The sequence below is a fragment of the Sceloporus undulatus genome, chromosome 4 (assembly GCF_019175285.1).
Source record: "Sceloporus undulatus isolate JIND9_A2432 ecotype Alabama chromosome 4, SceUnd_v1.1, whole genome shotgun sequence".
Taxonomy (NCBI): Eukaryota; Metazoa; Chordata; class Lepidosauria; order Squamata; family Phrynosomatidae; genus Sceloporus; species Sceloporus undulatus.
Window position 1 is genome coordinate 126,932,311 of NC_056525.1, and position 15,872 is coordinate 126,948,182.

At 38.9% G+C, this 15,872-nt stretch overlaps 1 protein-coding gene across 6 annotated transcripts in view; it reads right to left on the reverse strand.

Annotated features, from left to right (window-relative positions):
• The window catches only part of RABGAP1L (RAB GTPase activating protein 1 like), a 177,737-nt gene that overhangs the window by 128,424 nt on the left and 33,441 nt on the right, over positions 1-15,872 (reverse strand). For all 6 annotated transcript variants that reach the window (XM_042466392.1, XM_042466395.1, XM_042466396.1 and 3 more), the window contains exons 11-13: positions 13,015-13,159; positions 10,445-10,538; positions 4,843-4,993 (exon numbers count right to left, since the gene is read on the reverse strand). In XM_042466392.1, coding sequence (XP_042322326.1) covers positions 4,843-4,993; positions 10,445-10,538; positions 13,015-13,159 — 390 coding nt within the window. The remainder of the gene's footprint in view (positions 1-4,842; positions 4,994-10,444; positions 10,539-13,014; positions 13,160-15,872) is intronic.

The window sequence follows — 15,872 nt, forward strand, 5'->3', positions numbered from 1 at the left end:
AAGATATAACCATATATAGTATTTTTTAACTTATGTTTTCTCCATTTTAGAATAAATTAAAATATAGTTCTAATATAGGGGGCTCATAAAAACTTAAGTTTCCTTTTAAGATATTATAAATAGTTAAATTTCTTACTGTTCTTTGTACAAAGAAAGCCCTTAACTATGTTTACATTCACTGGCATCAAGAGCAAAACCTAATAGTGGAGATTTTGGTAGAACAGTGAATAGGACAATAGAAAATAACAGAAAATTCAATAATAATAATAATAATAATAATAATAATAATAATAGGATTTATAATACTATGATAATGATCAGCAAATCTTAGTGTCATGCTGTCAAATTAAACCATTTCTAATAGATGGCACTCCTTAAAGCTCTTTTTGTTCTCCCTTAAGAAGTCAGGTCCAATTTATTTATTATTTATATCTCGCCTTTCTCCTTGTACAAGGCAACTAACATATAATTAAAAACTGGATACAACTAAAAAAATTATTTCTATCGAAGACTTTAAAAAAATCAAACAATTTTGTTTTAAAAATAGCAAATCCTCATTGTATGTCCTATGTGCCACATAAATCATAAGCCAAAGGCCTGCCTGACTAAAAAGGTCTGGAAGTATACCATGGTTGATGGTATTCAAAGTTGCTGAAAGGTCCAGCAGAATCAACAGGGAAACGCTCCATCTGCCCACTTCTCTGCATATGTCATCTACCAATGTATGCAGCTAGATTGAAATGGATCTAGATAGTCCATTTTATCCAGGAACCTCTTCAGCTGGTAAACTGGTATTCACTCTGGAAACGTGCTCCAAAGAGATGTTGAAGACTGGCCAGTAGTTATCTAGTGCAGTTGGGTTCAGGGAGCTTTCGGTTTTTTTCAGTAAAGGTGTCACCACAGTATCTTTTACATAGGATGGAACCTTGCCTTGCTGAAGTGAGGCATTCACTCCAGTGAGGCATTATCCATTCAGCCAGTCTCCCTCTGGCTGCTTTTAATAAACCGGGAAGGGCACATGTTGAGTGTAAAAGTGATGGTTCTCACCTCTCCAAGAATCCTGTCCATATCTTCAGGCTACACTAACTGAAACATATATAATAACATGGGACAAGGAGGAGCCAAGATTAATTGGATCTGTACTAACTACAGCATCAGAATTGGACTTTATCAGAGATTTTATCTGCTATGTGTTCAAATTTTTCACAGTGGTCTTCCAAATCATCTACCTGCTCACTTTTGGGGCAGAGCATGAAAAGTTCCTGAACACTTGAGACAGCTCTGCTCATTGACACTGTCCAGAACAAATGAAGGCAGAAAAGAAAGATTAACCACACTTCATCATTTCATGGGCAAATCTGGAAGAGCCTCATATAACATTAATCTCATAATACATACCCTCAAGGAACATTTCATTTTAACAACTGCTCCTCTCATTCAAAGAATCATGCTTTTTAAGCCATAACTAACTCCTAGAATCATGCCTTGCATTGCATTCCTCATGGTTATGATTTTGTTTTGAATTTGTTCATCTTAAATATTTTTAAGTGTTATCAAACCAGTTTTAATTCAAAAATCACAGCGATTACTTTTTAATGTCTTCTTTGTGAAAATTCCAGTAGATTATATGAAAAAAATTATTTGACAATGTCCATATACCAGCTTAAAAAGAAAACATAATTGGGTATAGTCATGCCATTGAGGTTTTACTTGGGCAAGTCTCAAGGAGTTCAGTGGGATCCATGCATGAGTAACCAGAATGACGTACTGAAGGGTAAATGTTTAAACACATACAAAATCATACTAGGAGGTTTTTCAATACAATAAGTATGGCAAAATTAAACATGGTCATATCCATAAGGTTATATTTTATTGTTATGGTAACTGATTTGCTCAAGGAGTAAGGAGGTAGCAAAGTTGTTATAGCAACAGGAATGTTAAAACCAGTCAAAAGCAGAAAATCAAATCTCATCCAACTTAAAATAAAACACCAATGACTCAACTTTCAATCAAAAGACCTGCAGATATATTTTTTTTCTGGAAAGCAGTAATATTACATAAGTCTTAAATGTCACAGAACACAATATTAAAGCTCTTAAATATGAAAACAAATTCATTATTTGGGCTTAATTATCTTCAAATTCTGAAAAGCAGCTCTTGTTACAAACATTACATTCATTTCAAGATTTGTTACATAGTTTTATACTCTCCAGTTACGAGTCAGACTTTTATCATAATTCAAAGTCCTCATGAGATTTCAGAACAGTGATAAACAGTGATAGTGGAATGGACAAATACAGGATGAGTAATAAAAGGATCTAGAGGTCTTGGAAAACCACAAGCTAAACAGGACTCAGCAATGTGATACCACAGCCGAAAAGCTCATGTAATTATAGGCTGTTTCAACAGGAGTATACTATTCAGATCAAGGGATGTAGTAGTCCCAACTCCCACTCCTTTCTGCTTACATCAGATTTAACCTGGAATACTGTGTCCAGTTCTGGACACCACAGTTCAAGAAGGATATTGACAAACTGAAATGTGTCCAGAGGAGGACAACCAAAATAGTCAAACATCTAGCAACCAAGTCCTATAAAGAATGGCCTAAGGAGCTGGATGTGTTTAGCTTGGAAAAGAGAAAAATGAGAACAATGAAAGGTGACACGATAGCTATTTTTATATATCTGAAGGGCTATCATGTAGAAGACACAGTGCAATTACCTTTTGCTGCTGTAGAGACTAGGACCCAAATCAATGGATTCAAATTACAAGAAAGGATATTCTACCTAAACATAAGGAAGAATTTCCTGTGAGTAAGAGCTACTTGACAGTAGCCTGTTCCATTGGTGAAAGCCACGTATGACGTGGGCGCACTGTATATACGTCAGGCACAAAGAAGCAGACAAAAATGCTATATGGATGCCTCATTATAGGTACTGCTCGGCTGTATGGTGCCAGATATACCAGTAGTGCTAAATAGCATGCTTATTTATAGCTTTTCACAGACAATGTTTTAGATTAATGTCGGCCAAACTCAAAGGTTACTTACCAACTGCTTCTCTTCATTCTGGAGAGAAATAACTAGTGGGGGTGCTACAGGGTTGTCCTGAGCCTAGTGTTAGTCAATATCTTTATTATCAGTGACTTGGATGATGCCATAGAGGACATCCTTATTATATTTAAAGATGACACAAAATTAATACCTAATGCCTCAGAGGATGTATTAGGATTAAAATTCAAAATGACCTTAACATTAACATTCAAAATTGGGGAGCTGGGCAAAAACTAACAAAATGAATTTCAACAGGGAGAATGGTAAGGTACTACAGGATATGGGGTGGAGACTGCCATGGTTGCTCTGGCTGACGATCTTCGTCTAGGCATTGACAGAGGAAGCGTGACCCTGTTGGTGCTTCTAGACCTCTCAGCGGCCTTCGATACAATAGATCACGACATCCTCTTGGAGACTATGGTGGTAACACTAAAATAAATATTTCCTATACTTTGGCTCAGCTATTAATCAAAATGGAGACTGCAGTCAAGAAAAAAGAAAAATGCTAGGGCATGAAAGGACAGACAAGATCCTGAACTGTAAAAATATATTGTTGGATAGTAAATTTAGGATTGTCCATGTCATCATAGTTCAGAGTATACTGTGGACTGCCAAAAAAGCAAATAAGGTCTTAGAGCCAATCAAGCCTGAACCTTCCCTAGAAGTCAAGATGACTAAACAGAAACTGTTATATTTTTAATATGTTATGAGAAGCCATGATTCATTAGAAATGATAATAAGGCTTGGTAAAGTAGAAAGGAGTAGTAAAAGAGGAGAGCCATGGCCTTGAGTTTGCAAGACCTGAGTGAGGTTGTTGATGAGGTGACTTGGAGGTCTCATTCACAGGCACCCTAAATCAAGATTAACCTGACAGCACCTAACAATAATAACTGTGGAAGAAAAGGTTGCCATACAATTGCAGGTATACACACAGACACCAGTGCCACTACCTTTGCTCTTAATAAAAGAAAAAGACACAAAGAAAGAAAATGAAGAGGGGAGGGATTAGAAAAGAAAACGAGTAAGAAGAGGATGTGTGGGTATGTATTAGAGAGGAGTCTCTGTTGTGCTAAGTACTCCTTCATATACTGAATGGATCAACTGTTTTTAAAACACTTCATTCCTTCATATATTGGGTATATATGTGTGCTACACACATGATTTAACTTGTATATTACAACTGCATAAATTGCAACTATTTGATTTATATATTTTTAATTCCTACATTTTGCTGGTAACAAAATTCTATCATGGATTATGCTAAATTTATCTACATTAGCTTTGTAACATCTATGGATATATTGCTTAGTGGTAGTGGAGTCATACACAGATAGACAGAATGTTCTCTGTGGCACCCACATTTTTGTTCTGGGTTCCTGAACCTAGGAGAGTAAGATTTTGTAAGCAAAACCCTTATTGTTCTAGACTAAAGAGCACTCTTACAAAATGTCTTAAGAGGAATGGCAAATTTGGTAAATAGGCCTGTACTAATAAATTTCAAAGAATAAGTCTTTTAAAAACCCCACATGTACTTCAGGACCAAGCTGGAGAGTTTTTTGCAACTATACAAAGCCCTAGAGGTTGTGCAGTACCACACACTGATTCCACTCCTGAATGAAGCAAATCAGTGGGCAGCAAAGTATTCCAGTTACAATTTCAATATGTTTTAAGAACAGCTCTCTTATTCCATTATTAGAGTACTAGCTCTCTTACTCCAAAACACAAACAAACTTCCTACTACTTTGAAATGTACAAATAGCTTATTAAAGATAACCAAAAGACAGACTCACCTTTGTAATCAGAATTCTATATTTATCCAACAGTGTCTGGTCATCATGGCATCCTGCCAGCAATTGCCATACCTCAGCTCTTAATGCCTCTGGAATACCATTCTTTACCAAGGAAGACAGTCCTTTTGGTCGTGCACTGAGATTATTATGCCTACAAAAAGACAGTCATTAAACTTCCTTAAACAGTGTGAGTTTTTGCAGCCACAAACACACATACACATATTCAATAACTGGGATGCACATTTAACCTGTATTACGAGTATGGGAAACCTATGGTCTTCCATTAGTCCCTTTGAGCATGACCAGTAGTGAGGGATTATGGAAATAAATTAAAATTGGAGGACCACAATTTCCCATCCCAGCACTATAGAGAGAACTAATGAAGAGGCACTCTGAAATATTTTGCTGTGAAACAGGAAATTTCCCATTTATCCTAGGTATGAAACAGGAGTAAAGAAACAGATTCCAAAGCTTTCATTGTAGGCCCACCTGTCCCTTTGTTTTTTTCCAGACTATTAAAGATGTAATCCTGAACACATTTATTAGTGCTTAAATCCAAAGTGAAACTTTCTTTGGAGGAAATATGCATTAAACTTAATCTTGCCATTAAAAGGCAAGATTTTGACCAAGACATCACTGGATGGGGAGGAGGAGACAATGAATGAGCATGTAACCACAAGCTCCTCAAATAACTAAGAAGCCGCATGTTAAGGAACAACCCAAGGAGATCCACCCAAGGAGATCATGTTGACATAAAAGAGCTGTCAGCACTAAATAACTATTGGATACAGCAAACTTTTCCCATCATTAAAACAGAACAGAAAATAATGGTAAATCTAATGTTCATCTGTCCTGACTCCATAGCATACACTGACCACACCATGATTCTAAGGCAGCTACTGAGCCATTTCCCACCTCACAGTGTACCCTAGTTGGAAGTACGCATCTGGAAACGGTACAGTATTGCCCTCTGCCAACCCCTTTAAATTGCTATCTGCTACCAGCTTTTATATCATTAGTTCTTGAATGTGTATGTGAGTGAGTGTTTTGAATGAAGGATGATTTCCTTTGATTATAAATAAAATTACATTTGAACCTGCGCTCTTGAGTTCTGTTTCTTGGAACTGTCATACACAGGCTTGATCCCCACTTTAGTTGCCCAAGCCCTTTTGGCTGATATCATTTCAGCTAATAAAATTCCCCTATTTGAATTTTAATTGTGGGTGTCCTCCCAAAACTCTTGCATTTTGGGTGACAAGAGATTATTATATCAGACTTGAACAAACACAAACATCTTCTTTCATAAAAATTGTAAAGTCTGATGAAAAAAATACCAAAATATTGTTTTGCTTCTTTTTGCTGTGAGGCACCAACACTTCCGAGAGATATTTCTCTTTCTTTTCTCCCCATACTTATCATTCTACTCTGCTTACTCCCTGAAATGTATTTGGCTTGAAACAGCAGACCACGTTGCCCCAGTGGTCCAGACATTATCTGTTACAGATGGCAGAAATACTTCAAGAGACTTTCTGAACTTTCCTACTCAAGATTATAAAAACTCTTCTGCTGAATCTATTTAATCCAGCATTCTGCTTCTCACAAAGGAATGCTGGATGCTGCTGGTAAGCCCCCAAACCAAGACTTGAAGGTAGCAGCCTTCTCCCACTGTTGCTCCCCAGCAACTGGCACTGAGTGGCACACTGTGTATGAACACAGATGTCCCATATAACTTCTGATGGGCCTATCTTTCATGAGTTTATACATCCCCTTATAATAATTTAGCTTATAATAGCTAAAAACATCCCAAGCAAGTAGATGCCCAGCCTCTTTTTGAAGATGTCCAGAGAAAGAGGCCCCTACCACCTCTCTAGGAAATTGATACTAAAGAAGTGGTTTGCCAGTTCCTTCCTTTGAAATACAGCCTACAGCTCCTGGTATTTGTTGTTCATTTTCCATTCAAGTACCTTCCAGGGCTGACGCTATTTAACTTCCAGGATCAGATAGGGTCTGGTGCCTTTAGATATTTAGGCAGACAAGCTCATTTAATGTTGGCTTTTTACAATTATTTTTAGAAAGCTCTCAGAACCTTGTTCATTACTGTTGCTCCCCATGGGGAGAAGCAGGTAAGAAATAACAACAACAACAATAACAGTGATGGTGGTGATGATGATGATAAAATTGATATGTGAGAGAAAAATACATGGAGGGAAGGACAGATGTAGTACTGGGACTTTTGAACTCATTAAGGGTTTCCTACATTCTACAATTTGACTATTCACTATTTCATATCTTTCCTTAGCATCATGTTAGAATATTATATTATAAGGGGTTGGATTAGCTGGCTCATGAGGTCCTTCCCAACTCTTTGGATCTATTACTCTATGAGTATTCCTTGCCTAAGAAAACCTTATGAAATTGATGGAGTCTCCATAAGGCATATACACAAAGCACAACACAGACACATGAGCTTGCGGACTCAGCCCTCTCTGCCTGACCCTGAATACCAGGCACAGAGAAACTGCCATGGGTTCTATATTCTTATGCATTATTTTATACAGTCAGCCTTCTGTATCCATGGATTCTGCATCCCTGGATTTAACCAACCATGGTTCGATAACATTCACACACAAACACACACACCAAAAAAAATAAAAAAAATAAAAAAAAAACCAAAAAGCAAACCTTGATTTTGCCATTTTATATGGGATGCTATTTTACTGTGCCATTGTATACAATGGGACTTGAACATCAACAGATATTGGTATCCATGTGCATACCAAGGGCCCACTATATAAAGATTTAAGATTTAAATAACTCAGGTATGTTTATGTTTGTTTAGTTTCTAACAACATTTAGTTTGCAACAGTGGTGTGCCTGAAGTTGGTGTCACCTAGTGCAGGGAGCGGCCAAGGGGTGGACTGCCATGGCCTCATGAAGGTCATGCTCTGGCATGGCAGGAGCCACATCGGAGTCCAAATAGAAAGCACTGCAGCCCTATCAGCCTCTACTGCTCAAGGGGCCAGTGCTACAGCCTCTATAGGGCTATTTAGGGTCTAGCACGTCTGTAGCTGCGCCTCAGCCAAAACTGAAGCACTGTCACCCCCCAGCATCCTTCACTGCTTGAGGGGGCAGTGTTATGGCCTTCAGAGGTCCTTTGGGGTCCAGCGTGGCTGCAGCCACACCAGAGACCAAATGGGAGGCACTGTTCCGTCAGCAGCAGCCGGCACTTAACTGGGCAATGATACGACCCTCAGAGGGCTGTTTCGGGTTCAACATTGCTGGTATCACACCAGAGACCAAACAGTGCTAGAAGTATTTCATCTCCATGCTGCAGCCCAAACAGAAGGCACTCCCCCGCCCCCGGTAGCAGCTGCCACTTGAGGTAGCAGTGCTACAGTCTCCAAATGTCTGGCATGGTTGCTGGGCAAGTAAGAAAGAGACACAATGCCCCTTCTCACTCACCTAGCAGCCACGGCAGTCCCACTGAGTGTACCCCCCTCCCCCCCCCACACACACACTGGATGTACATGCCCTCTGGGTGTCTGTACCCAATTAGTGAAAACACTGGCTTGCAGCATATATGTAAATGGAAATTCACTTGTTGGATAGGAAAGGCTACATGTGCCACTGTTTTTGCATTTTAAAATATCATTTCCCCCAACATATGTTTATTGCTATTATTACTTCCAAAATGCATATTCCACCTCCTCTTTGATTTCTAGTTACTTTTTAATTTGCAGAGAAAATTCCAAACAAATAGTTAAATAGCATGAAGAAATGAAAAAGCAAAGCATTACATCTGAGACACAATAATGGCTACAATTTCTAGGATGTCAGTTTCATATGGTGGTAGGGTGTGTTTCTGGCGTATGATTTTAATCAATGTTTTACACAATGGAATCTAATTTGTTTGGACTAATTTACAAATATCTCAACTCAATTACGCAGAAAAAGATAACCTGCTCTTCAGAAACTCAAAAATCATTTTTCATTATGGAGCTTTGGGAAATGACTGCTGAAGTAAACCCAGATGGCAGATGTTTGAATATTTATAAAACAGATTTTTTATAACAGAATATTTATAAAACAGTTAACTTCTGCCAATAAAACCCTGTAACAGGATCACTTTAGGGTGAGTCGGAAATGACTTAAAGGCACACAACACCAACAAACAACAACTTCCTCTTAATAGAATGTCCAAAAGATTTAAGCCTTGAGACATTAAAAATCTTGAATTTCAGATCTATTTTACTCTTTCATATAAATGTAAATGCAGATACAGGGCTGGATCAGGTGTTGGCCTTTTGCTTGCCTTTCAAGTCAATTAGCGAGGGTCAGTTAATTTTTTTAAAACTTCAGTATCATCAATAATGTTAAATGACAATGGACACTAAGTTAAATTGGTCTTTAAATTTCATTGTCATTAAAAATAACAAATAATGTTGTGACAATTTGAACACATTTAATAATATAACAAACTCTCATGACTCAAGTCCATTTCATCAGATGCTCCGAGCTCATCCTGAGTTTGTTTGTTTGTGTATCTGTTATCTATCTATCTAGCTAGCTAGCTAGCTAGCTATGCACACACTTAAATATATAGATGCAGAAGTAGAAAACAGAAAAATGTTAGTTCAGTCATTTTTAAAAGAAATTTATAACTGCAAATTTGACATCTAGAGAGACATTAATACATTTAAAGAATCAAATCATAATTACGATCATAATTTTTAATTATTATATGTCTATATTCTCCAAATATTTAGAAAACAATAAGCCACAACAAAACTGGGCACAGCTATGCAACATAATAATAATAATAATAAAATTTTTATTTATATCCCGTCCTTCCTATGATCAGGGCGGCTTACATCAAGTTAAAAACAACAATCCACATAATACAAAAAATTAAAATACAAAGCATCAAACTATTCAATAAAATAACAGACAGAAAAAAAAAACATCCAATCATGGATATGAGAACTAAGAGTCACTTCAAGGGGGCAGTGTCCACTGTTTGCAGTATGACACAGAATCTTTTTTCCAAATACAGTCTGCCCTCTCCATACGCAGAGGATCCATTCCAGGACACACACACACACACACACACACACACACACACACCATGTATGGGAAAAAGAGCATATGCTCAAGCCCCATAGGAAATAATGGGGTGCATGCTTGCGGCAGCGAACAGGGCTCACAACGCGAGTACGTGCCCCATTATTTCTGCCTGGGCTTGCCTTCCACGTGAGCTCAAAGCCGCGGCTGGCAAGCCCACCTATAAGGAGGGCCAACTGTACAGTTTCAAACATTTTTGTTGTTGCTGCTTTAAAATGTGATAGACAAACACAAGAACTGAGTAAGTCCCGAATCTTTTTTAAAAAATATATAGTTTTCTTTAAAGCACATTTCTGCAATCATGAGGATTACAAACTATTTTTAAATTAAAGCTAGCTTATTAAGAAAGTGACTGAATGACACAAAAAAGAGATGGATGCAATGTATAAACAGTTCTTGGACCAAATACATTTCACATTGTTTTACAAGTTGTTTTTTTAAAACTACTCTTATAAATCATTATATTCTAAATTATCCTTACCATCGTCCTAGTAGTTCTCCCCAAGAATACAAGATCTTCTCTGGGCAATCCTTTGATACATCACCAGTGCCACTTGAAAGTTCATTATCACTTTCTGTAGGGGGAAGAGGATCCCCCACAAAGAACAACAACAATTTATCAGTGTCAAAATATATTCTGATCCCCATTCCACACTTTGTACAAGTAAGTGCAAGACAGAAAACAAACTTTAATAAACAGTAATGTTTGTACAGTGAATAATGAATGATACATGGGCATCTTCTCTGAAGTTTATTTTCAATGATTATGACACATTTTCTCTAATGTTGGAATGGAGGAAGCCCACAATAAAATCAAATGAAACAGAAAAACAAGCACATGTTAACACAGTAAACCAGAGATCTACAGGGAACGCTTGATTACTGAGGAGAAGAAGCTGCCTTCTATCTGTAGCAGAAACAGCTAAAGAAATCCCAGAGGTTCACTTAGAGGTTTATCACATCAAACACGCCTAAGCAGAAATGCCACTCTGGTTTGTTTCTGTCGCAAGAAATCAGACTACAACAAACCATGGATTTCATCTCTGGTTTGTTGGAAGACAAAGACAGAAAAAGAGAAAAAGGCATTAACATTAAGATTCTTCTTCCCAAGGGAAGGTGATGAGAGAGCAAAGCTCGGCCCTGAGTTATCATACTGGCTGGAGGCTGCAGCTGGCTGCTGCAATTGTTGATGTCACATCAAGGGTGTGGGTCAAATCAGGTCATTCCCAACATCATCCAGCCTATGCAAGATCAAAGAAATTGGGATGTGTCCTGGTACCCAAATCTGCTTCCCCGTCCCCCAGATAGAGGGGAGGGGAGGAGAAAGCAAAACTGCACACAGTTATCTGAGATATAACGGGGATTTCTCTCTCTCCAATCTATTCCTGATTATGCAGGAGACTGGGATGAGGCTGAAAAATCATCAGGGTGTGGGGCACCTCAGACCCTTTCCAGGCTGGCCTGGGGTAGTTCACTGGCTGAATTAGGCCCACATGCATGATGTTCCTCCCTCCATTCTGACCCATGTCTTTTTCCAACAAGAAAACTCTTACAATTGTCGTTGTTGGGGATAAAATTTATGATGTTTATGGACAGCAAGCAGAAGAATTCTAATCCTCCTTTTCTTCTTCTCTAACTACATTCTAAAGGAATGTTAGGAGAAATACAGTTACACATTCATTAAGCTGTCCCCTATTGACACTGTGTGACTGAACTCTTCTTATGATACATTACCAGTATCCTGGCCAATTTTTAATACTTCACTTTCTCTGGTCTTATCTGCCAAAGAGTAGTTCTGAGGGGAATGTGTTGCTTCTGGCCTTAATGAATAATACGTATGTGGTAGTTTGACTCAGTCAAATAGACAGCACATCAGAAGGGTCCAACAAACCAGATATTTAAAGAAATGGGTGAACAAGATGTGGCAGACTTGGCCTGAAGACCATAATATGCAATATTGCACAATCTTTGTTTGATACATTTTAATGCCATTTTAATGCCATCTCATTACCCAAGTTAGAGAGTAAAGATGAAGACAAGCCAATACTCTACATCCCTATCTCACCCCTTTCAACATAGATATAACTTCAGAGAGGTATCTCTGTGGTCCACAGCTTACTCACAGTTGGCTATTATTACAAAGTGTCTTAATTAGGCCAAGGAGTCTCATGTCCATCAATACTCCAATTTAGCCCAGGAATCAAATGTGGCCTTTAAGTCCATTAATGTGTTGAAGACCCTGCTGGACATATGCCTTTAGTACTTCTCTGCAAAGTGAGCCAAGACCAAGTAATGTATATTTATATTTTAGTATATTTTATTTACCTATATACTACATTGGTTGTTTTATTTTCTATTTCTTTCTTTTATATTTAACATTGTGATCTTGCCGCTTGACTGTCTGGTCTTTGGCCCGTAAAATAAATTAGCCAACTAACTAACTAACTTATTCTAAAAAATTCACTCTTTGAGTGAATTGGCTGGCCTGGCTGCCTTGTGTATTCGTTCCCTATATGCACACAAAAGGGCAGCACATTTTTTTAAAAAAATCAAAAGAGGCCTCATTTGAATAGGTGCAGAATTAACATTGATATTTTCACTATTTGCCAGAGGCTTCCATACTTCTTCACTGTCAGGGAAGAAGAAAGACAGAGGTGACACAATACATTTAGTGAATTATTGATTACCAGTTATTGATAATAAATTGTGTATCTTTCCTGTTTTAGGTACATTCCGAGCAAAAACAATTATGAGCAACAGCATACAGTGCGCCCGGCTCATAAGTGGGTGCACCATACGCGGCTTCCAGCATACTCTGGAAGCCGCGCTGGAAAAAAGCCTCCCACACCCAGGAAGGAATAAGGGGGCGTGCGCCCATGGCACATGTTTAGTGGTGTGTCGCAGGCACAAGCCCCATTGCTTCTTATGGGACTTTAGCATACACGTTTTTTCTCTTACATGGGGGGTCCAGAACAAATCCCCCGCATAAGAGAAGGGCCCATTGTATAATGATGAATTCATAAAACTAAAAGTGGTTCATTTTACTCTTACCCTCTTCAGCATCATCATCTTGTGGAGAAGTTTGATCTATACAACTTGAGGAACTGACTGATTCTTCCTGTCTTTCTGACTCTCGGTGAAGACTCATGACTTCATAAATTGCATCTTCAGTGTTTGTGTGGCTTTCCCCATCACACTAGATATGCAACAGTAAACATATTTCAAGCTCTAAGCAACTCTTTCTTTGATTAGTGTTAATACTGTAGATGTTTCATATAATGTATTCCCTTGCCTGTCATAGGGCATTCCCAATCTTGGTTTAAATTTCACTTCGATTTCTCAGATCTTGTTGAAAAGGTTTCTTAATTTTCTTTCTACACACACTAGCTGACCTTGGTCAAATGATACTATCTCTTCCAAAGAGGAAGGCCATGGAAACCTTGCCAAGAAAACCCTGTAGTAGCATCGCCATGAATCGGAAACAACTTGAAGGTAAACAACAACAATTAGGAAAGTAGGAGCCTGCTAAATGTCTGCAAAAGACCCCCTCAGAACATTAGAAAGAAGAAAAGCCTTCCCTCTATCCACCATCTTGAGGGAGGGGATGGCAGGCCAGCTCCAACAGGCCTCCGCGGGAGAACATCTGCTGGACTTTTCCCCTTCCCTACTGTCATTCCTTTCTCTTTTTGTGTCTTGTCTTTTTTAGATTGTGAGTCTGAGGGCAGGGAAATGTCTAATTAACAAATTGTAAGCCGCTCTGATAGCCTTGGCTGAAGAGTGGGGTATTAATAATAATAATAATAATAATAATAATAATAATAATAATAATAATAAATATAATATGCTCATTTATGTTATGAAAATATTTAAAAATATTTAAAACTGATATACAGATTTCAACTTCAGAGATGTGAGTCCTCAAGCATTAAAGGTTTTCAAGGTAAACACAAAGCTTCAATTGAGCTCACAAGGAAACAGGCAGCAATGTAGATGCAATGTCATACCTGCTTATACTTGTTATAGTTCTGATCTCTATATTCCTCTAGTGTCATTGGAACAAACAAAAACTAAATATTTGAAGGGATGTCATATTGAGGAGGGAACAAGCTTGTTTTCTGCTCCTCCTGAGAACAGGACCTGGAACAATGGATGCAAGCTACAGAAAAGAGATTCCACCTCAATATTAGGAGGAACTTCCTGACAGAAGGGTTGTTTGACAGGAGAACACACTTCCCTGGAGAGTGGTGAAGTCTCCTTCCTTGGAAGTCTTTAAACAGAGGCTGAATGGCTATCTGTAGGGTATGCTTTGATTGAGAGTTCCTGCATGGCAGGGGGGTTGGACTGGATGGCCCTTGTGGTCTCTTCCAACTCTATGTTTCTATGATTCTATGAAAAACTACTCAAGGTCTTAACACAAGCATCTGTCAGGTTAACTGAAAATTTCCCAAAAGTACAGTATTCATGATTCATTCCTGAGGGAGACAACTTAACAGATCTATTAACTCAGCAAAGAGGAATGGCCAGAGTCAATCAACAGGATGTGGTCTGATCATGTGGTTCAAAAGGATGTGATGTGATCATGTTTACAGAACAACCTCTGGAAGTTCAGATCTCCAGCTTCACACTCAACTGGAAATGCTAGATCAAATGAATGCCTTGCCTACTGGTTAGAACAATGACACATTGAGACAGTCCCATGCATGTCATGGTAGCCACAAAATGATGAGATGGACTTCCTAAGGTATCCCCAGTAATTTCAACAGTGAACCTCTCCAAGACTGTCTGACTGTTTTCTGGTGCCACAGCAAGAACCATACCAAGCAATGGGGATAATCTATCTTTCTGGCTAAATTAACAAAAAAAGAAGAAGAAGAAAGAACAACTAAATCTTGCACCAGGACAGATTAGTCATTTAGCCCAGGTCATAGTGACAGTGTCTCACCGATTACTAGAACTGCCCCCAAAAGTATCTCTATGTATGCACTAAACCATATACTTTGATTGACAATGCTGGTACGGGTCTACTCCTCCCAGTTCTTCTATCCAGGTCTTGGTAACATACACTAACTCAGTCCCTTCATCCACAACCATGACAATGGTGTGAAGGTTTTCCTCTGCTTCCTACCCTCTCTTAAATTTCTCCCCAGGAAATAAGACAGAAGCAGAGGAACCCCATGCCAACATGGTGGAAGGTTCTCTATGGCCCCACTCCACTCCTGCTGACCTGGATGGGACCCCTTGAGACCACCTTAATTTCTAAAACAACCCGCTGCCAAATGATTAACTTGTCACACCCCAGCAATGCATTGGGACAATGCTGGACCTTATACTGTTAACCTACAATTAGAACAGACACTAGCCGAGCTAAGGCCATTAAAAGGAATGAAACCAGGGTCTTGCTCTTCCTCAGGCCTTCTCCCTCTCAACTGCCTTAACTGTCTTTTTCCAACCACCATCTAGAAGGTTCTTTTTTAACTGCCCGCTGGTTGCCCTCACGTTACCAGTGATGTCATCACTCCTCATATTACAGTACCTCCTCCCCCAGGGAAGAAGGTCCTGATAAATGGAGGCATTCCCATTTATCACAAGCTGTCATTACTATGAACCAACCAAACATATGGTTTGCCTGAGTTGGATTACAACAAAGGGCTGAAGCATACAGCCTGGAAGGATTGGGCCAGGACCGTGGCAACTGCAAGCCCACTCCTGAAGCAGGCCGCTGCCACAGTCACCCAGCTGCCGGCAGGAGCGGATTATTTTTGCTCCTTAAAGGTCCAGCTTTTCTCTGCTTACCACACCCACAGAGTGGCTTCTGGCTGCTTTGAGGACATGTGTCATGTAAATGCCACAATCTCAAAGCAGCTGGATGCCACCTTATTTGACCTGTGCATTTTGGGCCTGAATTACTT